The sequence below is a fragment of the Rousettus aegyptiacus genome, unplaced genomic scaffold (assembly GCF_014176215.1).
Source record: "Rousettus aegyptiacus isolate mRouAeg1 unplaced genomic scaffold, mRouAeg1.p scaffold_m13_p_3, whole genome shotgun sequence".
NCBI lineage: Eukaryota > Metazoa > Chordata > Mammalia > Chiroptera > Pteropodidae > Rousettus > Rousettus aegyptiacus.
The window spans coordinates 127,565,877-127,593,534 of NW_023416306.1; the positions used below are offsets into that span (position 1 = coordinate 127,565,877).

Sequence of the window (27,658 nt, forward strand, 5' to 3'; positions counted from 1 at the left end):
AAATATACGTATGCAAATATACATATACATACATAAATATGGCAACCAATGAGAAAAGGTCTTGATCTAAGATTTTCTCAACTTGAGTCTTATTTATATAAATAAAATAGAATAAAGTTTCTGAGTGTATAATATGAAAAGTTATGCATACTTTCTCCAATTCTGCCAAAAAGAACTAAGCTCCTCAACTGTCTCTTTTTATCTGGTTTTTAAAAAATGTGTTCTTAATTAGTATCTTGCATTTCATATTAAATAGTTTTTAAAATAGCTACCATTTCTCATGGCCTTCTCAACTTTTCTGCATTTGTGCCTATAAAGTGTTTAGAGAAATTTATATTTCCCAAGAGATTATCTTGGAAAAAAGGCAAAGAGGTATCAGTGATACCTCTACATTTTTGTATTTCTTTTAAATACTGTCACTGTGCTTAAGAAAGTTCAGTATTTAAGACCAATGGTAAGTAACGCATGTAAATTAAAACATATGCTGTGGGAGTTTTGAAGTTGTGGGCCTTTCTAATCAGTGTTAAGCCATTCTGCTAGAGCAATATCTATCAATCAATCAGGGCACTCCATTCCTCAATCTTTCCAATAGTCTAGCATAATTTTCACAACTCAGTATACATAAACAGATTTTCAAGCTCCAGACTGGACCGTAAGTATAGCTAGAACACTTTCTGAGACAGTCCTCAGAATTTCCTGTTATTTGAGGAATGACATTATCAATCTGTTAATATTTTCCAATTCAATTCTTCTTTTCCTCTTTTTCTTCTTTCTTTTATCCTTCCCTCTCAATAATAATGACACAAAAAGAGCTGGAAGTCTTAGTGACTGTGACAAAACTCATTTATGTCAACAGCTTCAAAAACATAATATGAAACTAATTGATTTTAAAAAGGTTTAGAAGCAATATCCTGATGTTTCCACAAATGAGGCAGCTTCTACATAAATGAGGCCTTCACCTTGAAATGGTTCAAGTTTAATGATCTTGATTTTTCAGAATAAGAAATAAGGGGTTGTTCCACTGAAGTACAAGGGGGGAAAAAAGCAACAGATATAGCCATGACTAACACACGTGCTGAAAACAGGAATGCCCTGCTGCTACAAGGCACAGGCAAATTCAAGCTCTCTGGGCTTTTCTATACCACACAGAAAAATAAATCTGAAACAGAATAAACCCAAATACTCTTCTTCTATGGTTTTATATATTTACTTAAAATATTTTTAAATTTAGAAATGAAATATTTCTATATAAGTAAAGGATGGAAAAATTACTTAGACCTTTACCGTCTCAGGAGGTAGTTCATAAAAAGGTGCAAGGGTGCACTATTTACAACTAATGATTCCAAGCAATCATACCTCAGTCGTTCCTAAAAAAACTGTCCTAAATTTAATTAATCTTAAGATTAACTAATTTAATTAATGTCCTAAATTTATTGCTAAGTTAATAAGATTAACAGCATAGTTTATGGGACAATGTTTTTCCCAGTTTCTTTAAAATAAACTGTGTCAAAGAACAGAGGATTAAGTGGTATTCTTACTTTGTCATAACTGTTTACACTTCTATGTCCTAGGAGAGAGCACTTTTTACTACCTAAGCACAGAATTGAACAAGTGGGAATTTTAAGCTTATAACTAACTACATGTTGTTATTACCATCACATGTAACTGGGTATTAAAGTGCCCAGAGATTTTCATTGAAAATTGTCTCTCTGTTCTGGTACAGCCTCAGAAGTCATTCCCTAAAGTTCTCTAGAATAGCAATATCATTTTCCATGGTGGTTTCATACATTTATGTCTACAATTACAGAAACAGTATCAAGAGGTGGGTAGCCATATTTTCTTCGGAACTCCTACCCCAAGGTTGGAGTGCTTCTACTGTTGTTTTCTTCTTCTGAAAATAATACATGTAGAGCAATATCTGATAAACTCACACATATATTCACTGGTCCAAACACTCATGTAGTATTTTAGTTGTGAAAATAAATACAGATACTTAAGCAAATTATATGAAACAATAATATACATTAAAGAGGCAGCATCTACTTTTTAATTAGTTGTAAAATAAAATACCTATTGCTAAATATATTGAGAGAATTTGGCTTAAAACAGCAATATGTGATTTATGAAGGCTTACAGATTTCAGAAAAGCCCTAGAAATCTGTGGAGTGATGGCAATGAGAATTTAAAGTTTTCTTCCATAAGTAAATTATAAAAGCACATGGTTAAAAACACAAGATCCACCATCAAGTGACAAATTTTCTAAGCCTTAGTTTCTTCATCTATAAAGGGAGGATAATATGTGTGCCTATGACCTCACGGGGTTATTATAAAGATTATATGAAAAAATTCAAGTAAAGAACTTTATATAGTGCCAGGTACACATTAAGCAGTAATAGCTACTCTTGTTACTTCTATGATTACGATTAGAACCTTACATATTCTACACAGAAAGGTTAAAAGGCCAATTAAAAGTAAATTGATCTATCCATCCTCTAGAAAAGGAGTAGGTGAACCTCAGCCTGCTGGACAACTGAGTCCTTCAGTCTGGTGTGCCAGCTAAGGATAGTTTTAATATTTTTAAAGTTGAAAAAATTAAAAGAATATTTTGTGTCATTAAAAATTATATGAAATTCAAATTTAAGTGTATATAATTAATGTTTTATTAGAACATAACCAGGCCCATTCATTTACTTATTTTCTCTTGCTGTTTTTGCACAACAGTGGCAGAACTGAGTAGTTACAATAGCATTCATAGAGCCAACAAAGCCAAAAATATTTACTATCTGACCCTTTACAGAAAAAATTTGTCAACTTTTACTTAGTCTAGAATCTAGAATATAGCAACTATTTAGGTATTCTCTTATCTTGAACCATGGTTACCTTGACCAATTTTCAGATAGTTTGTTCAAAAGTAATTGTCTGAATTTGTAAGCATCAAAAATTCTGTTTAAAGCAATTCTTTCCTATACTCTCATCCTCATATTGTTACTTTTCCACTTACCAGAGAAAAAGTTACAAACAAAATCACCCCAAATATTACTATTTTTAAACTCTAATACCCAATTACTATGTAATAATAAAAAAGAATGTGAAAAGGCCTCCTTATCTCAAACATATATCTACTTGGACAAATAAGAAATAGGAGCTGAAATCAATGGTCAAGTTAAATGCCAAAAGGAATAGAAAACTAAGTCACATCCAATGTCATTGATCCTCCAAGATAACTCACCATCTTTAGAGAAGAAGAAAGTTTGACATGAAGGAATATATTTGGAAATTACTATAAAATTCAAAATGAAAAAACACAATTATATGATGAGGAAGAAATAAAAGTGGGGAAAAAAGAGCAGAATATTCTTAAACTACTGTACATACCAGTAGATAAGAGAAATAAGAGAAAAGATGCAGTAAAAGAAATCATAAAAGGCAGAACAAACACAGTGGAGTTTACATATGGAAAGTATAAAGCAAAGGAAAAAGTTGTATTACAATATGATGGGAAGGAAAAGATGAGTTCAAAATCTCTCAAATTATTCTCTTCTTCTTCCATTCCCAAAAGGTCTTGTTCAATTTTGAGAAACCATTATAGGGAAAGTATTTCAAGATTTCATTAAGAATCTGTGAAAAACCCGCTGCAGACATAAATGATATTTGAAATGTTAAAGGAGCAAAAGAAACAGAAATTACAGTTGGAGAATTTACATGCATCGATAAGGCGGTAAACTGGCAAAAAGATTAAATTACGAAGAAAATTTCAAAGTAACATACAAATCAAATAGATGATAATTTTTTTGGCAGAAAGAAAGGAAGGCAAAGGATTTCATATTCCAATTTGTGAAGGAGGAGTATAGCTTAGAGACTGAGGAGAGTTTGAAATACCAGGAGGAAAAGTTGGAAAAGGAATCAAATAAACATGAGTAAAAATATGGGGAAGTAGCATTAATTTATGATTTAGCAAGTAGCTAAAATCATAAATATAGCCTATCTAGAATAATTACATTATTTTCTACAGTAATCCAGCATCAGAAATAACAAGCATTTGGAGAGATTGAAATAAAGAAACTCTTAGAGCTGATGGAACAAAAAGTCAAAATGGTTTAGGCTTTCTAATATAGTACTAAGAAGGAGAATGAAATTATCGACAATAAATTTCTGGCTGTAGAAAAGAAAATAAAACCAGGATGAAGCTGCCAAGTCAAAAAAAAATAGGGAAAAAATTGAAACTGGTCTAATTATAGTCAAAAATAAAATGTGAGTATTCGAGAAGCATATAAATTTGAGGAATGGTGTTTTATTAAAGTATTCTCATGATGAGATGAATATGGATATATAGACAATGGTAGAATTAAAAGGTGAAGTCTAAATACATTTTATACTCTTAAAATACAGAAAAGAACCTTCCCAACACACCACAGTAGAGGACAAAATCCATAATGATAAACCTGGAGTCTTACCTAGCTGAAGTCAAGTCATTATTTCAAACTTACATTAAAAAAATACTCAAAGGACTTAGAAATTATAAAAATACCTAAAATATTCCTTAATTACTATACAAATATCACACTGAAATATACATAAGAAGACAATGATGCTTTAGTAGGCCACATATGGAAAAGCATTATAGCATTAAATAACTGGTAATATTAGAATATAGGATTTCCAGATCCATCATAGTTGGTTAACTTACAGTTCAAATAGACTGGTTGTACCATATCAACAAAGTAGGACTGGCACAGATTGAAGAGGAAATTTAATTATACTATAGATATGCTCATTACATTGAGACTTTGGTTGTGAAACTATTTTCAAGTCTGATTAATAGATCAGGAAAGAAAACATCTCAGGCTTCATTTCTCTCCACATAGTTTTAACTACTTATATGCCTTTTTGCAAAAGGCTACTTGATAAAGTTAAGTACTTACTAATATCATCTTCATGATAAATGACAGAGTGAAAAGGCAGAGTTCGGTCTTTAATATATCTCTCTGCTGGCTCAACATAAAATGTGCCACCATGAGTCTGGATGAATCCTTCAAATCTTCCATCGATAACAGACCCATGGCTAAAACTTCCTTCTTCACCTATTAATGAAAGCAACAAACTTTTGAAAATCAAACTTGCACGTGAATGTTAAATTCATTCTTCAAGAGTCATTTTTTTTTTTAACTGGGGAAATTAATTTTAACACATTAAGCTGAATTTGAGATGTGAACAGCAACCAGTAGTTAGTTAAAACATACAATTATTAGAAACAACAATGAAAAATAGAATATCTACCTTACTGACGATCATATTCCCAGCACCTAGTAGAGTGCTGGGCATGCATGCAGCAGTCATTCATAAAATAATAAAATAAACACTGATAAAATAAACACTTTCAAAATAGATATTAAAGTATCTTTTGAAATTTTGCTCTAATTACTATAAGAAAAAAGTTGCTTTACCACCTGACATAGTCTGCATGAATGTTCTGGCTTCTTTATCTCCTTTAGGTTTTATAAATATATTTTTGAAATAAGAAAGTGTCGAATATTTCAGAAGCTATTTGAACAAAAGTAGACCAATAATCCTTTTTAAGATACTGAACAAAAATTTGTAATACTGTCCCCTCTTATATTTCTCTAGTGAAAGAAAATAACAGAAAAAAATGGTATTTTTGGTTCTTGATATAGTCACGAAGAAAAGCTGAACACTAAACATCAAACGTTAGAGTTGGAAAGTAGAAGGGGGCCTTAAAAGTTAACTTTACTTGGTAAAATTTTCTCATTAAAATAAAAATCAAGCTTTCCACAATTTCTAAGTTATACATTAAAATTAATTAGTTGACTTTGAATTAATCATGGACTGAAGGTAAGAGCCCAAGACATTGGTATTGCAAATAGTATAGTTTTTATCTGCAAACTCATTTAGTCATGTACTTTTCTTGACTAATGTCTAGCAAAAATAAGGGAAGAGACTGCACATTATTTGCCCAGCAAGATAAATAATAATAATAAAAATAATAGAAAGCTATATTCTAACATTAGAAATCCAGACTGATGAAGAAAAGCTTTCCTCTGGTCACATAATTGTAAGAGTACAAAAAATTTATTAACTAGGTTTAATGTACAGGTGAAATATTTTAAGTATAGAAATGCCTCATTTATCTGGCATAATGACAAAAAACATTTCTTTAAGCACTTAATTTTTCATATTAGGATTCTGAGGAAATATCTAATATGTAGAATTGAAATTGACCTTTTGGTTAACATTGTCAATACTGAGAATCACCTTGAGTATTTGCTAACGTACAGAGTTTTAACACAATGATATTTTGCCCTTCTCTAAAACCTCTGGAAGACTATTTTTTTAGCCTTTTTATGACTTCAATAATTTTCTGTTCTCCCCAGACTACTAAACTGCCAAAAGTAATTTTCTATTGGGTTGTGTCCCCCAACCCTCCAAAACCTGGTGTAGTAAGAGAAATTTATTAGAATTGTGAATAAAAGCAAACAGATTCTAAGGAAGAAGGGCTCTGGGAAGATTTTCCTATCAATAATTTTGTCACATTATTTTTGCTGTTAAGATGGTCTTTACCATTTCCTTTTAGATTTTTTCCTCTTATAAAATACAGCAAATTTACTACTAATTTCTTGCTTGGAAGATTAGAAAATTATAAAAGTCATTAAAATTTTTTTAAATCTAACAGTTTGGAAGTATTGAGAGAGTCAAAAATTCATACCTTTCAAAAGCCAGACCCTGTATAATTCAACATTAAACATACATGTAAAGACAGGTCCAAGAACTACTTCATTTTTCAAAGACCATTATACCAGTGCTTCATGATATACTCAAATCTCCTCAGAATTTATTCCATCTTTTCTGAAATATTTGCCTATGCTTCAACATATATATTTTCCTGTGCAGAAAAATATTAAAGAAAAGGGTTCTTTTAAGGTTCAACTTACCATAAATATGTCCAGTGTAAATATGAGAGGTATCATAATCAAGTACTGTATTTGATGTTTCTACTTTAAATTCATCACTAAAAAGGGAAGTGTCCCTCTTCATTCGTAGGTTGAAATGTCTGCAAAATGGGATGAAAAAAGGAAAAATGAAATTCAAAGAATCCAAATTTTAAATAATTACTTTCTTAGTTAAAAAGTCTAAAAAGTGTGGGCTACTTCACATAATTTGTCTATCTGGAAATATACTGACCAAGATTTTATTATAAAAATTCTGCTCTATAATTCAAACTAGTAGCTGTGACACACTCTAAATTATATACAATTAAATGGTAACTGTCTAAGATATATTTAAAAATAAATGTAAATGGGCTGATTCCTACATGATAAAACAAGATCATTCCAACAGCAACTAAGTTGCTTGGAGATAAAAACAAGCTTCTTGACCCAGCTGCTATTATTCACCACTACTTGTCTTCCCTCTCTAGTAATTCTGTAGCTTTACTATTTGCCCCTTCTTTTCACAACTCAAGTAAGATACACAGGAAAGTGTAATCTCTATTAGATACTTGACATCTTCGGAGAATCATGCTCTTTCTTTTACACATTCACACATAAGCATGCCTGCGCTTTCAATTCCTCTATTTTTCCTTGAGGCCTCTAACTCTTCTAATTATCTTTGGACCTTCCTTAGTTCAATTTGAGAACCCTAAAAGACCATGATATTAGCTGAAATCATACTCATTTTAACTCTACAAAGGAGAAGAGAAAACCAAAACACTAAAGTGAAATTAAATAAAGAGTCTACGGTTTAAAATCAAACTTGGAATCAAATCTTCTTTTATTTTGAACTTCCAGTATCATTTATTTTTCCTAGAATCTGGATACAATTAACTGTAGCAAGAGCTCAATACTATTTAAGTCTCATTTTAAGTTCTTTATAAGCTACCTCAGTATTTGTAAATGTGAGAATTCACATTCAGTAACTGGAAAACTAAAATTTGACATACCAACAAATTTACTCAATATTGATATAACTATACAAAACGTCATATGCAAGATATGGACTTTATTATTACAGAATTTGGCCTTTGTAAACGAGCTTACATATAATGTTAGTCTTTGCTTATCTATCCTAACAGAGTAAGAGCTGTACCAACCGATCCCTCCCATAGCTTTTTACTATGTAAATACATGAGAATCAAATTTTAAGCCTAAACTTTACTAGGCCAGGACTCTTGTCTATAAAATGAAGATAATAAATTCTACCTTGTAGAATTGTTTTAAGGATTAGAGATTATAAGATACAAGTCATTAATACAGCATCTGGCACATAGGATATGTACAATAAATGGTAGCAAATTAGTAACTATCATTACTAAAATCTTAAGTATATTAAGTCTCTTTCATAAATACCATGAAAGTCTGCATATAATTTCTATCAATAAATATGAACCAAAATTTTCAATTAACCAACCACCAAAAGTTAACAGGATGTACAGTAACTAGAACTCTCATACGTTGCTAGTGGAAGTACAAAATAGTACAATCACCTGGTAAAACTAGCAGTCTATCATAAAGTTAAACATATAAAAACACTGTGACCCACAACTCCAGTCCATGAGAAATGAAAACATAAAATATATGTCTAAACAATTGGACACAAATGTTTATAGTAGCTTTATTCATAATAGTCCAAAACTAAAAGTAACCTAAATGTCTATCAAGGAGAGAAAAAGATCACAGCTTATTCATACAATGAATACAATGGGAAACTACTTAGCAATAAAAAGGATCATACCACTAAACATATCACTTTTGCGAAAACGAAAGAGTACACACAGTGTAATTCCAAAAAACTGTAAAACCAGAATAAGAGAAACTTGTCTATAACGCAATGGAAAACAGATGAGTGCTTGCCTGGGACAGAGTGCGACAAAGAGCAAAAAGGAGTATGAAGGAATTTACTGCTACAATGGAAACATTCTATATCTTGATTTGAATGGTGGTTACCCAAATATATACATTTGTCAAACTATACACTTGAAATGAGTATAGTTTATGTAAATTATACTTCAGTAAAACTGATTTAAAACAAAACAAAAAAAAAACCCAAGTCACTTTTCAAGTGAATAGGTTAGGTGTCAATAAAGCATACTCATTAGCTTCAGAAAGTGTGTCTGTCCCTTTTCGAATATTGCCTATTTTAGCTTTCCTTTAATTTCATGTCAGTCTTGGCATCATTTTATTTTGAGGCTGTGCTCATATTCTATTTGCCAAAAACTCTCAGCAGAATACTCCTAGGGCTTCCCAGGTGCTGTGACAAGGCATCCTTAGTAGAGCCTTAAGGTTCCAACTTATTGCAGCAAGTAACCAACAAAGTCAAACACATCTTCTAAATGGAAACTCCACAAAGATTTAAAAAAAAAAAAAAAAAAAGTCTATCCTGAACAAACAGGAATCCTGCCTTAATTCTTGTTACACATTTTATCTTTTCATAAAAATTACTTCTGCCAACTAGTAGACAAGAAATTCTTGATCATATATGCGAGTATAAATACGTTATTTTTAAAGGGTCATAGTATTCTGAAAAATAATTTATCATTATATATACTTTTAATTTACTATATTAATATTACATCTAAAAGAACATCTTTGTTAAACGAACTAAACAATAAATGTCCAAGAGATTAATATATTTATCATTCAAGATTTATTAATTCAGCAAAACTGTTATACCCTAAAACCATTATAAGCAAGAGCATTAGTGTTCTACATGGCAGAAAACAAAAAAGGTAAAAATTTCAGAAAGATATTTAAGTTCAATGTAAGAACAATCTATGCTATACTCTCTACTCCGCCAAAAAAATAGTTTTATATCACTTAAAGTGTCTAAGCAGATAGCAACCCTAGAGGAATGTTGTAATAGAGAATTTAAGAACACTGAGGTAGGCCCTTTCCAATCCCGATACTGATTTCATAACAAGAATATTGCCTCTAATATACAAAACATTATCCTCAGTATTGACTTATATTGTATTAAAGCCTCATTTAAAATCAGTTCTCAATAATCCATGCAGAATCAAGTAGCAGTAAAGACAATAAAACAAAAAATTAAATTTTGATCATACCCCAAAAGTGCACTTTTATTAATAATACTGAAATTAATTTGCATCTAAAATATATATTAACAGATGAGGGAACAAAACAAGAATGAGCCTGGAAGGCAGGTAAATGGTAGAAAGCTAGACTGAATTAGTCTGTCACAATCTATGAAATAGATAAACTATAAATGAATAATCAGAAACAATTCATTCCATTAACTAAGCCACTAGATTCCAATTCCCTAACTTTAATTCCACTACCATCTGTTTGACAGTTCATATCTTCATGCTATTTTAATATTTATATAAATTATAAATCCTTTGCAACATTCCTGTTGTCTAACACATTATAAAATAATAATAAAAATTAGATGACTAACCACATTCAGCTTTCCCAGTTTCTCAATAAGCCCTGAATAAAAAACAATCTCGAAACATAATCTGATTCTTTAATTGTTTTAAACTTTTGGACCAAAGGTCAAAAAAAGTACAGTAAATACTGCCTTATAAAAAATCATTGTATTCTGGGAAAACAGTTAAACAGAATTACAATATGATCCAGCAGTTCTACTTCTAAGTATCTACCCAAAGAAACTGAAATCAGGGACTCAAACAGATACTTTTGTACCAATGTTTATAGCAACATTATTCACAATACCCGAAGATGGAAACAACCCAAATATCCATCAACAAATGGATTAAAAGTTATATATGTATGAGTGGTAAACACATACAATCAATTATTCAGCCTTAGAAAGGAACAAAATAATGACAGGTGCTACCACATGGATGAACCTTTAAAATATTATGGTAAGTATGTCTGACACAAAAGGACAAATACTGTAAGATCCCACTTATATGAGGAACCTAGCATAGGCAAGTTCATAGAGATAGAAAGTAGAATATAGGTTACCAAGGGCTGGTAGAAGGGCAGAATGGGGAGTTATTGTTTAATGGGTACATAGTTTCTATTTGGGATGATGAAAAAGCCCTAGAAATGCATAGTGGTGATAGTTGTATACTGTGAATATACTTAATGTCACTAAATTGTACACTTAAAAATGGCTAAAATAGGGAAAACTGGATACATGCAAAAAAAATTAAAAATAAAACTAGACTTTTTACACCATAAACAAAAATACACTCAAAATGGATTAAAGACTTCAAATGTAAGACCCAAAACCATAAGACTCCTAGACTATAGGCAGTAAACTCTCATACTAGTTTTTTCTGATATGCTGCCTCAGGGAAGGGAAACAAAAAATAAACAAATGGGACTACATCGAACTAAAAAGTTTTTGCACAGCAAAGGAAACCATCGTACTGAATGGGAGAAGATATTCACCAATGATACATCTGATAAGGAGTTAATATCCAAAATTTACAAAGAATTCACAGAACTTAACATCAAAAAAACTAACAATCCAACTAAAAACTGGGCAGAAGACCTGAATAGACATTTTGCCAAAGAGCACATACAGATTGGCCAATAAACATAAGAAAAAATGCTCAATGTCACTAATCATCAAAGAAATGCAAATGAAAGCCACAATAAGATATCACCTCACACCTGTCAGAATGGCCATCATCAATAAATCAACAAACAACAAGTGTTGGTGAGAATGTGGAGAAAAGGGAACCCTCATGCACTATAAGTAGGATTGCAAATTGGTGTAGCCACTATGAAAAACAGTATGGAGGTTCCTCAAAAAACTAAAAATAGAACTACCATATGACCCAGCAATTCCAATTCTGGGTATTTATTCAAAAAAAAAATCCAAAACACTAATTTGAAAAGATATATGTAACCCTATGTTCAATGTAGCATTACTTACAACAGTCAAGATATGGAAGCAACCTAAGTGCCCATCAATAAACAACTGGATAAAAAATTATGGTACATGTATACAATGAAATATTAATGGGCCAAAAGAAAGAATGAAATCTTATCATTTGCAACAATATAAATGAACCTGGAAGGTAATATGCTAAGCAAAATAAATCAGACAGGGAAAGACAAATACCATTTGATCTCACTTATATATGGAATCTAAAGAACAAAATAAACAAAATAGAAACAGATTCACAGATGCAAGGAACAAGATGGCTGCCAGATAAGAGAAGGCTTGGGGGTTGGGGTAAAAAAGGTGAAGGAATTAAGAAGTAAAATTGGTAGTTACAAAACTGTCATGGGGATGTAAAGTAAAACATAAGGCATATAGTCAACAATATGGTAAAAACTATGTATAGTGCTAGATGGGTACTAGACTAGTCAGGGAGATTACTTTGTAAATTATATAAATGACTAACCACTATGCTATACACCTGAAACTAATATCAAATTATATTGAATATCAACTGTAATTGAAAAATCAAAAAAGGGGGAGGAGAGGGGAGGAGGTTCAAATTTCCAGATAAAAAACAAGTAAGTCATGAGGTTGTGATGTACAGCATAGGGAATACAGTCAATAATATTGTGATAGCACTGTATGGTGTCAGATGGCTGCCAGATTTATGGTGGTCCCTTCTTTTGGTATATAAATGGTGAATAAATATGGTGTACACCTGAAACTAACATAATATTGTATGTTAGCTCTGTTCTAATAAAAACCTTTAAAAATGGTTAAAATAGTAACTTTACAGTAGAAATAAACAAATGCAGTTTTTAAATCATTGTATTACAAAAAGCTTAAGTAAAAAATATAATTGTATAGCCAGAGATACCTTTCTTAGTGGTAAAGCCCTAAGAGATTTGGATGACACAGTGAAATTGTGATGATAATGATGAGATTATGTAACATTCTTGAGAAAGTTATATAGGTTTATGATTTTTAGCACTTTCACATATATTGCTCTATTTTATCCTCACAGTAACATTTCAAAAAAGGTATGATAGATATTTTTGTAAAAGGGTATGACTCAAGGTCACAAGACTAGAGTTAAGACTAGAACCCCAGTATTTGGTTGCTGCATATTCATCTTCCATACCACAAATGCGTCTCAAGCATGTGATTAAAAAAGTCAAGCTAACATATGCTGAGTGTTTTAGTGGTCTTAATTATCAGTCTCCACCAACAATTCACCTTTTAAAATCTAAACAAATGCAAATAAGATATAGAAATGAGAATTTAACCTTATTTGACTTGCACTTGAAAACTGTTCTTTACATCACCACCTGAAGAAATTCTCTTTATTAATTCTTGAGTCACTTTCAAAGCTAACGCTAAACTCTGTCTCCTTTTACTGTTTCTTTAAGTAGGTTTCATTCTCTTTTTTTATTATTATAATATGGTACACTATCATCAAAGATAAACTTTAGATTTCCTTCAAGGTGGTAAGAAAATATTTTGTGTAAAGAACACAATTTGCGTTGAGACTGTTTTTCTACCCTTAGATTTACCACTATATTGATTCTAAGGATCAATAGTATTTTGTCTCTCATCTTGAGTATAGTACTTTTATTATAATTCTTTTTGGCTTTAAATCAGTTAATGAATGACAGCAGTTTGAAAAAAAATAGACTAAATTCCAATTTTCCAGCCTCAGTGCTCTAAAGATGCAGTTGTACCATGTGGTAAAAATGCTCATTTCCTTTCTTAGACTTTAGAAAAGCAATTTACATCTAAAGTAAACAAATGATAGTAGTACCAGAACCACCTTTGGTACAGATCAACAAAATAAATTACGTTAGGATATGATTTTTAAGTTCCTGGGAGGTGATAATACCTTCTACATCTTTATATAAAGAGGTGCCTTTCTATAGATAAGAACGGTTGGAATAGTAAGAAAACGAAGTAAAAAGGAGTTGCCTTTTCCCATACAACTATTTTGGCTAATGACAATATGGCTCTGATTCTCAGAAGAAAACAGCAATAGATAAGAGTGTATCCCTTAAACTGCAGTCCTATTTAGACCAAAAGCCTCTACTAATGAAGTACCTCAGTAACACAGGAAAGAAACTTGGGAGCAAAAATCTTGCTTTAAAGTATGTTAGTGTAATCCAGCAGTCCCAGAGACCAGGACTGTCTTCATGAATAGAGGCCTATCATGTCTAAATGGAACAGGTCTATGGTAGGCCTGGAATAGTGATTCCCAGAAACAAAACTGTACTTGATAGGGTATTCCTGATATCTCTAGATGTTCTTTTCCTTCACCTTCCTCTTAATGAAGATGCCTGAGCCTCACATTCAAATTATTTTTTAAGATAAGTTGCTGATATTCATATTAAATATCACTACAAGTCAAATATCTAGTTTACTTCCACTAATAAACTTCTTGAAACACAGACGTCCTTTTTTCAAATTATCTTAAAGAAACCGATATTTTAAAAGGGAGGAAAGGGGATAAAATAGAACATATTGTAAAAGGAGAAAGGGGAGACTCAGACCATGTGCACCCCACTAGACAGTACCTGAGCATCCTCCACAGAAATTCTAGTGCTCAACAGTTCAAAAAACATTAGTTCCAGGCTTAACTAATGGCCCTAAGGTAGATAAAATTACTTCAATAAGCAAAAATATATAAACGAAAATCCTCAAGAGTCCCCAAGGAAGATAAAAGTGAAACTAACCTAAGCTAGAGTGAGTAGGTTTACCCTGTGAAAAAAGACAGTAGATTGTCAGTGTCTTTTCCACACAAAGGAGAGCTAAGAGGAAGAATCTGCCACAATTGCACGGTAACAGAACACATGATCACATGAATTATCCATGATTATAGAATAAGTTAATTTATCTATTGGAGAGAAGAAAAACAGGTTTCTATAAATACTTTCTGATTTTATGTAACTAAACACATAGCAAGCAAAACTACTATATATAACACTGAAACAATGACAAGATTTAACAGTAGAGTACAACTTCAATTATTCATATATTTAATGCAAATCAAATTTATAAAACTATAAAGATCACCTAAATTTTCTAATTTCACAAATCAGAGAACATTAACTTGACCAAAATCACATAAATAAAATCCGAGCTTGAGTCTAAACTAAAGTCTTCAATTAGATAACCAATAATCTCTCTACCATACCAAGATATAGTCCCCTCCTTAGGGAGCTCCAGAATAGCCAAATATAAGACATCTTTCTAGTGAAAGACAAAAATGAATGATTAACTTAAAAAGTGTAATCAATAGTACTGTTATATGTAAAAGAAGAACACATCAATGGAAGGGAATCTAAAAGAAAGCAATGAAAAAAGAAAAACTGGCAGTGTAGATCCAAAGAACATGAGCAGAACCATGAACTTGACTGTACGCTCTTCCTTCATTCCAAAAATATTGACTGAGCACTTACTAGGGCAAACACAGTGCTAAGCCAGGGGAATACAGGCATGAAAAACACAATTCACAGATCACACTGTAGTTTACATATGGTTAGTGAGTAGAGAGGAAGGAAGGTAGGATGGGAGGAAGGAAGGAATTTGGTCTTGTAGTGATGAACACTACTAAGAAAAACAAAGCAGGATAAAATACAGAGTGGTAAGAGGAAAGAAGGATACTAGTTTACAAAGAGTGGTCGGAAAGATTTCTCTGAATAGATGACATTTGATCAAAGATTTGAATGAAGTGAAGGAGCAAGAGCTGTGTGGTAATGGAGTGAAGATGGGGAAGGGTTTCAGGCAGAGGAACTACAAGTTCAAAGGCATGCACTGTGTACTGGAGAAAAATCACTGGGTCTACAGTGGTATAAAGAAGGAGGAGAGAGAGAGCTAAGGTAGAAGAACAGAATCTAGCACACAGAAGAGACTCGAAAACCTCTGTTGAATTAATGAAGATGTGTTCAGGCAGCTAGCACGTTATTCTCTATGTGGTAATCTCTCTCTAAAACTCCTCTATGATTATATCCTTTCAAACTACAGTATTCCCTACGCCCTTTAGGGAGGTAGTGAGTAATGGGAGGGGAACTTGCCCGTCTGCCATACACTCTCATCATTTCAGATCTTTTTTAAAGATAAAACCTATAACCTCTTCCCTAATCTCCTCAATTAGTCCACTCCCATCCACATTTTCCTGCTCCTGCTACTTTTCCACATCCAGGAAGGCTTGAGGATCCAAACTCCTCCTCCAAGTTCCACTCCCAGGCTCCATCCATCCAGCTGTGGCTAATCAAAGTAGTTCTGGTCTCTTTCCCTGTGGATAAGTGAGTACTATTATTCACTTCTTATCCTCAGTCTCCCTCCCACTTAAATTTCATATAAAGCTGAGGTACTGCTGTTCTGCTATAGCAAAGTGTTTGATAGCTTTTTGATTTGTCTTGAGATAATCTCAACTTCCAGAAGAAAAAGAACTTCTACTCTAGACTTGATACTGATACACTACAAATAGATATGAATAGTTATGAAGTCATGGTTGATGATGAAGTGACAAGAATTAGAAAGAAGACACCCACCAACCACCATCTTATCACTTTATAGTTTATTAAAACAAGAAAAGAAAAAAAAAACCAGCATAAAATAAGCAAATGTTTTAATAAAGCAGATTCTTAAATGCTCACAGAAAGTATAGTTAGGTAAAATCTCCTATTTTGGGGACTTTAAACACATACAAATGAAGTTGAATGACCATGTCTCAGAAACATTACTCAATATTAAGATGGACAAAGTGACCTCTAAAGTCTCTGAAAATAAACTTGTGAAAGGCTCACTCAGTTTGACAGGTGAGAGTAAATTATTTGTGAAACTGAAACATAAGATTTTGGGAGTCAGGTATATGGCCAGAACAGCTTTACTATGGGCAAATAAAATCTGTTTGTACATCATATATTAAGGAAAAAATTAGCCAAGCTATACTCAAATGACAACTGGGTCTTTGCAATCAATCACCACACAATTAGCAGCGATGGTTCCTCAAAGATACTGGCCCAATATGTTCTCATAACCAAAATATCATGATTCATTAGAAATTAGAACAAAAATGTTATTTCTTTACCCTTATACGTGACTATCAAGTGTCCAAATCTGGACTACTTAGTGTAATTAGATCCAGCAAGATCAAACAGAACTAGAGAAATTTAAAGGATAAGAAACATGAACTATGAATATTGCTAATATTCGGCATGACAAGAGCAAGAAGCAGCAACTGACCATTCCCCTTCTTGAAACACTCATTTCCTTGAATTCTAGGATACTATGCTCCCAGCCCTTCTACTTTTCTTGCCACTCTGCAATGTTTACACCCCCTTCTGCACCTAACTCTTCAAATGTTGACATTTAGGGCTGTCTCCTAGGCCCTCCTCATGAACTTAACTTCACAGAACATATCCAAAACTGAACTTACGATTTCTTCTCAAATTTACAGCTTTTCCAATATTCCCTACCTCAGTATATGGTCTTGGTTACCTTTTGCCTGCTCAAATCAGAAAAGTCATTCTTGACTCCTTCTCTTTATACCTCCTACATATCAACCAAGTCCGTAAATTCTGCCCTCAAACTATTTCTCAAACCTATTCACTCTCCTTCAGAACTTCTAGTACCACCTTAATCCAGGCTACCACCTCCCATGAGGATTAGTACAACTGCCTCCTAACTAGCAGCCTCAATGCATTCAGTCTTATTCCCTTCCAAACTATTCATTCACAGTCAGACTGGACTTTTCAAAGCTCGTAAAGTTACATGCCTTTAAAAACTTTCCACAGCTAAATAAAAAAATGTCACCATGACTTACATAAACTCTAACAGATCTGGCTCCTGCTTACATCTACAGCCTCATTTAAAACCTTTCTTCCTCACACTTTTAAGCACCAGTCATAATGAAATTCCTTCAACTCTATGAATATGCCATTTCTCATCTCAATATCTCTGCACATGCTGTTTCCTCTATCTAGGATACATTTCTTCCCCTTTTTTGCCTAACCAACTCCTTCCTCCGTCATCCTTCCAGTAGCAGTTTAAACACCATTTCCCAAGAGTGCCATTCCCAGATGTCCGGACAAGATGCATCCTCTTGTACTCCCATAGCAATCTTCTGAACATTCCTTTTTTAACAACAGTCACAGCTGTCATCCCTAATCTAATACTTGTCTTTCTTGTGAGTCCAAAAACTCCACCAACAGCAAGAACCTGTCTTGTTCAGCTACTCTATTCCTGATGACTACTAAGGTGCCTGGAATATATTAAATGCTTAATAAATATGTAAAACAATAAAAGAGTTAAAATAAATTAAAATATAAAATTAGTAAAATACGGCATGTTAAAGCTACTGAAACATCTCTTATAGTTCATATAAAATTAAAGTAAAGGAAATGCACAACATGTGTTCATCTAGAGATTAAAAGTCTATTTAACACACTTTATGGTTTACAGTTTCTTAAAAAAAAAAAAAAAAACAATGAATACTGCTATATAATGCAACTACTTGTACCATACCATCATATTTTTATATTCATGTGAGTTTTTATATGCTAGACTTTGTGTTTATATTTGTCAGTTCAGTATTATTCTCCCAGTACAGACTGTTTTGGAACTTAACTAGAGAAGAGTAATTATAATTTAAGATTTCAGAGATACATGCAAATTAACAACTTAATTTTATCCCTATGTACAGTATCAAAAATATCTGTCAACCCAAAGAAGAGAAGGCTCCAAAAAATCAGAGAAGAGGTTATGATACAATCAAGTACGGAATCTCAGTACTCAGACGCTATTTCAAAAAAAAACTTTATATATAATTATGAACAAGTTTTTAAACATATTTATCTGTTTAAAAATATATTACTATACAAGATTTCACTGATGCTTAATAAAACAATATAAACAAGAATATTATAAAATTGATAAGTGAAACATATCCATTCGATACAGTTCTAGGATTTTCAGATATCATGAAATAGAATATTTAAATAACCTTTAGTCATAAAAAAAATTCTTGCTATACTTTTTAAAAAATAGTTCAACAACTTACATGAAGCTTAATCACTTGAAGAAAAAAAAAAAGTGGCTATGAATCCTAATTAAACCTTAGCTAGTGCTCATCTCATAAAAGACCCAACTGCAACATGCAACATTTTAGTATGAAATATAACTTATAATTGGGGAAAATGATGGATGGGCTTTCTACTAAGTATTTACCTAATTTCTGACATTTACTGTCTAGGTCACCAATTCTAGAAACTCTGACATTAAATATGTTATCAGATACAGACTGTTTTAGATCGACATTTAGAAGAATCGATGTAACCAAAGAACTAAAAATAGTTGGAAAAACTTTTACACTCTTCTATTCCATTTTCAAAACAGGGGAGAGGAAGCTTGGTTTAAGGATTTTTTTTTTTCTTTTTTAATAATTCCATCTCTTCCACATAATACCTAATTAATACTTAAAAATATATAAAATTTAAAAATCTCATGTTAATATCATATCTAAGAAGCTAAGCTCAGCAAACATCAACTCTCAATTTAGATTCTTAAATACAAAATTAACATGAACAAAATATGGCTCTTACTTGTTGTTATAATTCAGTAATTGAAGTAGCCAGTGTCCCTTCAAATTTTTTTAAAACATATTTGTAGGCTTTTAATTTCTGTGTAAAGACGAATTAGGCAAAAATAAAGAATATCACATCTTAGAAAATATACAGCTGAGGCAAAGAGCAATGTGAAATATATTTAATAATATATGCTAAAGGACACTGTACCTGACATAAACTAGGTACTAAATAAATACTATTTTCCTTCAGGAATTTTTGCTCAAAATTTATTGAAAGAGATTTCAATACCAAATCAGTATTTTTCAAAATTTTGTTTTTCCACATCCATAACAATGGCATTTTTACACAATTCAATTTATTCTGCTGCTCCTCTTTGTGAGCTGGCATCCATTTGTGCTTCCTAGACTCTTACTTCTGTTTCTCAAATTGTGCTGGCCTGTCTATGAAGTTAATTGTATCCTAAGTTTCTGCTACCCCACCCATGATATGACAAAGATAAAGCTTAAGACATTTCCAGACTAATCCAACTACAGTCAGATCAATCAGACGACATATCTATGCCTTCTACAGGTTATGTGGGCCACATTCTTGATACCATCATATTTTAGGAAAAGGGAGAACTTGAGTTCAAACCGCAAAGAAAACTTTAATCAAATGTCTGATCGTTTCTTTTAAACAATTTTTTCTAAAAAGGCTATAGGAAGAATTATCCTGTAAAAATTAGGAAAAAAACAACATGTAAGTTCTCCAAAACATCATATTGTACTTTAAGAAAAAATTGTGGTATCTTCTATACTATATATAGATCACATATTCGGTAGAAACAATTTTTGATTAACTGATTTTATATCCAAATAATTAGACACAAAGGCAGGAAAAAAAGTTTATTACTGTCTAGATAGCGTTTTGATTTTTTTTAAGTTTAGTTACTTGGGTGTTACTATTTGCAGAATTTTAAAGCCAGAAGGGGCCTAAACATTATCTTGCCCAAAAGTCAAGGTTTTACTAATGGGGAAACTGAGGCTCAGAAGGAATCTCTAGGTAACTAATGTCAAGTCAGAAGGAAACTCTGTTCAGCCTGTGAATTATCACAGTACTTTCTCTACCCAGTTTCTGACTGTTTCAATATCTGTATTTTTCTTCCTATAAAATCACAAGTTTCTTTACTAAGTGGGTTCCCACTCAAATGCAAAGTTGGTAGTTGTGAACACCAAATCTATAAAAGGTAGTAAAGTTAGCAAAATGGTGAGAAGTTCAGAAAATAAAAACAAGATGACTGCCCAAGAGTACTTAATTTGGAAAACAAAATATGAAGGAAAAAGTTTAAAATTGTATATACACACAAGAAAAAACATAATTCAATATAAGAGTATATACATATTTCCTACTAAAAAGATAAACTGTATTATATATCAGGATTCTCAGATATTCTTTCTACTTATTTTTTAAAAAATACAACTATGAAACAGTATTTCAGAAAATTTACAGAAGTTCTATTAGGAAGGAGGAATAGTGGGATGATCTTTTCTGCTTCTCTTTAACAACAGTTGCCAACAAAAGGCATAAATTAAAATATATATACATTAAAATTTCAGTATGAACTTCACTACTCTACAATCTTGCAATAAAGTTTTTCTCCTGCTGTCCTAACACTCTTGGATAAATCCAAGAGATATTTATCTTAAACTTTCATTTAGATCAATAAAGGACCATAGTGATATTCCATCCTATTATATAGAACCAAGACTTAGACAATATAAAATTTGCAGTTTCTGAAAGTCACATAAGCAAAATTCCTAATGAAATTGTTATTGGTAGTATACAAGCCTAAAACACATGACACCTGAGCCAGAAATGGCAGAATACGACATGTTATTTACTAGTATCAAAGAAGAGTAAGGGAAAGGAATCACAACAGTCCCTGGTATATCACATATTTTCACGTGAACAAAAGAACTGAGAAAGAATAAATTTTCCACAATTATTTTTAAAATCCTGCATCCTATAATATGATAAATCTGCCTACTACTTACTGATTAAGAACAATTGCTAAAGAGGATGAGATATTCCGAACTATATAATACTTAAGCTGAAAATCGATTTCCTACTATTTTAGTGTACATTATCCATCAAACCAAATATGCCATAAGCAACTCTTTTTGTTTAGGGCCAGATCTAAACAAAAGTATCAGTTATACTCCCCCTGTCAGCCCTCTATGCTTATAAATGTTGTATTCCCTTCGTAATGTTTCATTCATTCACTCATTCAATATAACTTAAATGACCACCATAAATGTAAAAAAGGTGAATACAACTCAAGTTCACTAAGAACAGAAGACATATGCATGTAAACAAAGTTATGATAAAATTAATAAATGCCACAATAGACATACTTATTGCAAAGTAAGTAGAGAAGAAAAGTAATGCTCTCAGGGCAATGCTCTCAGTAATAACTCAAGCATTCTATTTATCAGAATTTATCCAAATGAAGTAATTTCTAAAATTGAGAAAACGTTCTTAATTTCTCAGCAAAGCTAAGTATTTTTTTACCCTAGTATTTATTATCAAAATATTTCAATATTCTAATGAATATAACTAAAGTATGTTTCAAAATACCTATCTTTCCTCAATAACTATAGCACTGCCTCACACGATACTTTTATCTTCAAACAACTTTAAATTGTATTTCAAGAGCAATAGTTTTTCATGGAATTCTTAAGAATAGACTTTGGGCTAAAGAATTCTGACATTTCTTCATGTGACATTAACATCTGTAAACCTGGGATGTGATACACCCTTTCGTCTTAAGGAAATCTGGAAGTCAGCCTGAAGCTTAGGCATGAAACAGCACAAAAGATGACTTTATTACTGAAATGTGTGTGCAGGTGTGCAGGCGTGCATGCACATACACACAAACACATACATACACACCACAGAGGCTGTGCTAGCACCCAGAAATACAAGTCATAATTGTCTAAATAAGCAGAACCCTTTTCAAGTATATTACTCTTTGCACAGTATTTACTGAATTCTGTAATTTATTCAAGTATACTGATCTGATTCTAGGGGACTAATCTGCACTATATGATCAGGAGTAACAAATCGCTACTTGATATTTTTTAAAAGATTAAAATTATATTAGAAGTCTAGCCACAATATACAAGATTAGTATATATTCTATAAGTTGGGCTACAGCTAACCATAGCTCAAAGTCTTGCTCAAAACTATATTCATAAAGCTCAGTCTTCCAATCAACACATGCTGCTTTATCATAATCACTTTTCATTTGTATTACAAATTGTTATTAACCAAAGAACCAAAATTTGCGCACAGATGCAAATCCTGTTTAGGAGGGGTTGCAATGTACCAAAACTAACTTTTTGCATATGGTGAAGGAAAAGGAGAGTCTTAGCAAGAAGTGTGTAATCATATCACCCAAGTCATTTTGCAGGTCTATTCCAAAGAAAGGGATGTTGGAAGGTTGTTACAAGGATTATGTTTAAGGGCACAAATTCTGAGACAGTGTGAATACACAAGTATAAGAACTGAGACAAAATAAAAAATGTGAATTTGGATCTATTCTAGAAAATGTAATATATATGTGTGTATATATGAGCCTATGTGATGTGTGTGTATGTATAGTTAATTAAACATATTTGTTGAAAGTACCTAAGATGATCACTTACACAGAGCATGAGATCTCCAGATTCCAAGCCCTTTGCTTAGGGCCTCAGAAGTAAGTTCTCCATCCTTTGAACAGCTATAGCATTTTATCAGTAAAGCATGATATCATTATTTTCCTCTTATACAACGATTTATGTACAACTTGCTGCTCCTTTAGATCTATGGTTGATTTATGTTTGTATCACCAACAGCCTAAACTAGGTAACTTTCACCTAGCACTCAATAAATATTTTTGGATAACTAAATAACAGCATGCACTCACTCACACACTTGCTCTTTCCATCTCATTGACTCACACACACAGGTAAAAAAAAAAAAAAAAAAAAAAAAGGAAGGTTTTGCTACATGTTCAATATGAATTATGTGATAGATCTAACAAAAATCTAATGATGTAATAGAAACATGGTACTCAACCGAAGGTAGCTAGAATCTGAATTTTTCCTTTTGGCTGTCACACCATATTTGGAATGTAGTGTTAAATTTATTTTAAGATGGTCGCTAAAACCTTACGGAGACTTACTGATAGCATATTATTTCATGGTACTAATAAAGAATGGGTAATTATAAATTATCTCAAGTTAAGGGTCACTAAAAATTTTATCCATAAAAGAGACCATGAATGAATCTTTTTTCCCTCCTTCAAACCAAAGTATGAGATTTTATAACTTAAGTATGTACTTTTTTCTAAAATGGTCATTACTTTATAATATGGAAAATAAGTTAAGTAATACATTTATTTCCGTGTACAAATTATTTCATAGCATTTCTTATTATCTGATTTTTCATCCATTCAAATCTTTCTTAAGCATCTGCACTGCACGTACAAATAACGGACATAGTAAATAACAGCCAGGTTGCCTGCCTGTGAAAAATAAAAACAGAGTAATAGAAAAATAAACAAGAAACACACACATGAAAAGAGAGAATGAATATAATGCCAATGATACAGATAAGTAACTTATAAGTTCAGAGGAAGATGCAGATAAAGCTTCAAAGTAGTAGAACTCGAATTGCACTTTAAAAGATGATGAGAATTTATTTAGGATAAATGACACAGAGAATAAACTATACACAGTTTAATTGGCAATCAGAAGGTCATTCTGGGTGAAACACAATGTTAGGAAGTGAAGTAAAGTTAAATAATAGACTAGAATTAATTTATAGAGACTCTTGAAAGCCAAGTTAAGAAATATGGCTAACAATCATTAATTGAAGACTAGAGCAATAAGCTGACAGAAAAAAGGAAGCATTCAAGGAAGAGCCCTCTTGTAGTAGTACATAGGATAGCTTTAATGATAAATGGCATGGAAGCTGGGAAATCTATTAGGAGGTGAATAATAAATCAGGATTGCTCCAGTAGAAAAAGTACGAAAGGAAGAGATTTACTAATTACAACAGACAAGTTAGAGTGTCTGACGAAGAATAAGATTTTTGTATCTAAATAATACCTGTAACAGACAGAAAGATAAAAATATAGGGTTTGAGTCAGCCAGGTCTGAGTCAAATTTGTGCTATATTATTTTAAAGACATCCATTTCTTTGAGCCTTAGTTTCCTTGAATATTAAAAGATACGTAACTTGTTTGGGTGTTGAGAGATTAAATTAATAAATGCACACAAAGCATCTATGTACCTGGAACACAACAGGCACTAAATAAATGTGATTTCTACCTCTGTCCCCTGGCTCCTTGTTCTTTATCCCTTAACAATTCTGAGAATTGAGCAGTGTAGTAGGCAATCTATATACAAGTTGTCATTTCAGAGCTGAAAAAATTGAGTTAATGAGATATTAAATGACTTATTCAATGGTAAACAAGCTACCTTCGCTGTTAGTATCAGAAGACAGATACACTGCCCGTAAAACATAAAAAAGTAGTGAAAAACTATAAATAAAATCTTCTTTAAAGACATTTCCTCTAATACAATAGAGGATCTGATTCATAAATTTAAAAATATTTAAATGATTGTCTCCTTAACAATATAAAAAGGCCAATCCATTTTTTAAAAAAATATTTTTTAATGTAGATACCAAATTCCAATGTAAGCTGAATTTCTAAATGGGAACTTTTCCATTTAAAGAAGGAAAATTAAGGGTATAAATTTCTTATTTTAACTTCGATTGACTAGAGGAGAACTTCAAAAACAGTCAGCAATAAATTTACTTACCTTCCATGAGCATGGAAATCTAGTCGTAAAAACTGGTCCTCATGTGAGACTGCTCTTTTGGCACGCTGGTGTTTTTGGTGAAATGAATCCACATCATAAGATAATCCTTCATAATGTCTAATGTATTTAGTTAAAGGATTTCCATACTGACCTATGAAAAATAAAGTTTGAATTAGTATCATCTTGAAGGCCCATTCTAGTTCTAATATGATTCTATTTATATTCCAATATCTACAAATATATGTGAAAATTTTCTAACTGACTTTAATACTTTATTTTCACATATATTTTTTTAAAAATTTACTAGTAATAGGAATTTCAACCATACACAAAAGTTTGGATGTTAGCCACAGATTTGTCATAGATGTCTTTTATCAGGCTAAGGATGTTCTCTTCTACTCATACTTGCTGATGGAAACTATCAGAAACAACTGTTGGCTTTTGTCACCTGATCTTTCAATATCTATGAAGATGATGATATTGTGTTTTTTTTTTAGTTTATTAATACAGCATATTAAATTGACTAATTTTCTAACGTTAAACCAATCTTTCATTACTGAAATAAATCCCACTTGGTCATGGTGTATTTATTCTTTTATAATACTGTTGGATTCAATTTGCTCTAATTTAAAATTTTTATTTATATTCATGAGAGACATTGGTCTGTAGTTTTCTTTTCTTGTACTTACTGTCTTTTGTCCAGTTTTGATATCAGGGTAAAAAATGAGTTCAAAAGTTATTACCTCTTCTTCAATTTTCTGGACAAATTTATGTAGAATTGGTATTATTTCCTCAAGTGTTCGGTAGAATTCACCAGTAAAGCAATCTTGGCCTTTTCTTTGTGAAAAGGTTATAAACTACAATTTCTACTTCAATACAGATTTATATGTATTATATATATGCTATATAACAACTATAATTTCAATTTCAATAAAGTTGCAGAGCTATCCAGGTTATCTACTTAATTGAGTCAGCTTTGGTAGGAATTTGTCCATTTTACCCAAGTTGTTGAAGTTAGGTAAATAAAGCTGTTCATATTATTCCCTTATGATGTTTTTTGTATCTTTTGAATCTGTAGTGAAACTACCTCTCTCATTGGGAATCCACATATTCTCTCTCTTGTTCCTGATCAGGAACATAGCCAGAGATTTATTGATTTTGATGCTCTTCTCAAAAGAACCAACTTTGATTTCCTTTTCATTTTCCTTCATTATTCATTTTCCGTTTTGTTGATTTTCACTTTGGTCTTCATTATATCTTCTGCTTACTTTGAGTTTAATTGCTTTTCTTTCTTTAGTTTCATAAGATGAGGTCATTGATTCAAGACATTTCTTTTCTAATCCAGGTTTTTAGTGCTATAAATGTCTCAATACTTATCTCACAGATTCTGCTGATTTACTATTTTACTGTGTTCAATATACTTTTTTCCCCCTTTGATTTCTTCTATGACCCATGTGCTATTTAGAAGTCTGTTTGTTAGTTTCCAAATACTGAGGATTTTTCAGTTAGCTTTCTGTCAATGACTTCTAATTCAATTCCACTAAGTCAGAATATATATTTGTATGACATCAATCCTTTTCAACACACTGAGACTATTTGATGATGCAGAATATAGTCTATCTTTGCAAATATTTCTTGTGCACTTGAAAAGAATGTGTATTCTGCTGTTAATAGGTGAGTGTTCTAGAAATGTCAACCTCTGTTCTTATGGAGTTAACAAAGTCAAGTTGGTTAATTCGAGTCTTCTCTATCCTGATTTTATATCTACCTATTCTATTATTGAGAGAAGGGTATTGAAATCTTTTATGATTGGGACTTTGCTATTTCTTCTTGTTCTTTGTTTCACTGATTTTTGAAGCTGTTGTTATATGTATAAATGTTAATAATTATTATGCCTTTTGGATTCACTCCTTTATCATTATCAAATGATCTTTATTCTTTGTAACATTCTATGTTCTAAAATCTACTTTGTCTGATATTAACATAGTCATTCTTTTTTTTACCTGCATGGTATATTTTTTTCCATCCTTCTAGTTATGACATATTTGTGTCTTTATATTTAAAGTGACTTCATTGTAAGCAGTAAATAGTTGGATCTTCCTTTTTCACACAATCTGATAATCTCTGTCTTTTAACTGGGTATTTAGATCATTACATTCAAAGTGGATATTAAAGTGGTTAGGTCTAACTCTATCACCTTGCTACTTACTGCTCTTTGTCTCATCTGTTCTTTGTTCCCTTTTTCTTCTTTTGGACACTTTTTTAAGATTCCATTTTATCTCCTCATTGGCTTATTAGTGAAACTCTGGTTTTTTTAGTGGTTGCTTCAGGGCT

The 27,658-nt window shown here is 31.9% G+C and overlaps 1 protein-coding gene across 1 annotated transcript in view; it reads right to left on the reverse strand.

The window, feature by feature from the left end:
- Positions 1-27,658, reverse strand: part of ADAM10 (ADAM metallopeptidase domain 10) — a 110,466-nt gene that overhangs the window by 54,560 nt on the left and 28,248 nt on the right. The window contains exons 2-4 of the mRNA XM_036218396.1: positions 25,325-25,475; positions 6,948-7,066; positions 4,923-5,081 (exon numbers count right to left, since the gene is read on the reverse strand). Coding sequence (XP_036074289.1) covers positions 4,923-5,081; positions 6,948-7,066; positions 25,325-25,475 — 429 coding nt within the window. The remainder of the gene's footprint in view (positions 1-4,922; positions 5,082-6,947; positions 7,067-25,324; positions 25,476-27,658) is intronic.